This window comes from Frankliniella occidentalis, unplaced genomic scaffold (assembly GCF_000697945.3).
Source record: "Frankliniella occidentalis isolate FOCC.00 unplaced genomic scaffold, Focc_3.1 Scaffold61, whole genome shotgun sequence".
NCBI lineage: Eukaryota > Metazoa > Arthropoda > Insecta > Thysanoptera > Thripidae > Frankliniella > Frankliniella occidentalis.
The window spans coordinates 47,617-49,088 of NW_026267191.1; the positions used below are offsets into that span (position 1 = coordinate 47,617).

Genomic DNA, 1,472 nt, shown 5'->3' on the forward strand with positions numbered 1-1,472 from the left:
GGAAGGTGAGGGGCACGTTGTGGACTGGGTGTCGGACGGGCGGCGGACATGCCGGCGGGACGGACGAGGTGGAAAGAAAAGACAGAGGAGAGGAGAGGGAAAGAGAGAGGGAGAGGGGGGCGAGCAGATGGGCGGGCCCGCAGCGCTCTGGGCGCGCGTTGCCTGCCGCCTGATTCAGTCAGTAGTGGTTTGTGTTGGTCCCCCTGCGGTACCCGACGAGCCCGAGTGTGAGCCGTCCAGCCCGGCCAGAACGAGCGTTCGATTGTCACACAGCAGCCCGCCGTCACACGCCGTCACGCCGAGATGCCGAACTGTCCAAAGTGCGAGAAGCCCGTGTACTTCGGTGAGATATACGTGACATGTCATTCGGTGCTTGGATGTCGGTGATAGCGGTTCGGTTTCGGTGTTTTCAATGTCAAGTGGCGCGGTGGCGTCCCGGCCTCTGCCTGATATTTTTGTTTTGTGCGGATTGTTGATCGCTTTTCAAGGAGTGCACCATCCTGGCCTTTCGTCTCTCTCTCGACTGTCAGAGTGCGGTGACTAGAACATGAGATGAGACAAAATGCGTCTTTTTCGGTGTTGTTGCAGTTGTTGTATTTTGTATTTGTGGCTTTCCTGCTCACCTGTCCCCCTTCCCTTCAGAGTCTCTGCCACAGCCGGACGTGGTAGCGTCGCCGCCGACTCAGCGTCTTGTACCACCACGAGTTTTCTTTGCCCCTCAGCCGCTAAAATGATTCTTTTAAATTGGGGGTGGGGGGAGGGGGGGCTCTTTATTCGTCTCTAACTCACTAGTATAATACTGGCTTTTAGTGCAGTCAGCTTCCAGAAAAGAGTCTCTTCCAGAGAATCACGGTATGGTTTAATATCAGACGGTGGTGTCGCTGTATGGGCGTGTGGTTGGAACAGGTGTGCGAGGACGCGGTGGGTCCCCTCCCCCCCTTCTCCTCCCTAACCTCCACCTCCTGACTCATTCCTCCATGAACCTCTCGACGCAGAAGGCAGCAAAAGATCACCGCTGCGTCCGTATTCCTAACGCGGAGAAATGTCTCTGAAAGGATTTTTCAAGATTAGGTGTTCGTTTTTGAAATCAAGCAGAATTGATATTTGAGCCCGACCGAACGGTTTCAAAAAAAAAGTGACGCTGATTTTTTCCCCCCAGTATTTAGTCATTCCATTCGAAATGATTTCTTGGTTACTTGCGCGTTTATGTCTCAGAATAACCTCAGCATGATGTGTCCGTTCCGTCCGACGCCGGCCTTTAAAGAAGTTCCAAGAGTTTAATGCGAGGTAGATGAATTTGTCTGTCTACTGTCTATCTGTCTGTATGTCTTATGTTTGGGGGGCGATGACGCAAGCCTATATATGAGTCCGATGATGTGTTCTCCTGAACTCTTTGACGCAGTGCTGCTGCCGACCTGAGGTGCGGCATGCCGACCCGCACTTGTCCTCGCCTCCTCCCTCCCCCCCCCTCC

The 1,472-nt window shown here is 53.7% G+C and overlaps 1 protein-coding gene across 2 annotated transcripts in view; it reads left to right on the forward strand.

The window, feature by feature from the left end:
* The first annotated feature begins 166 nt into the window (after nucleotides 1–166).
* The window catches only part of LOC113202721 (cysteine-rich protein 1-like), an 11,784-nt gene continuing 10,478 nt past the window's right edge, over nucleotides 167–1,472 (forward strand). Inside the window, exon 1 of one of the 2 annotated variants that reach the window (XM_052267939.1) lies at nucleotides 167–343. In XM_052267939.1, the coding sequence (XP_052123899.1) occupies nucleotides 304–343 (40 nt within the window). In that variant the 5' untranslated portion in view covers nucleotides 167–303. Of the gene's footprint in view, nucleotides 344–371; nucleotides 537–1,472 lie in introns of those variants that run through there. The other variant, XM_052267938.1, reaches the window with a different exon arrangement.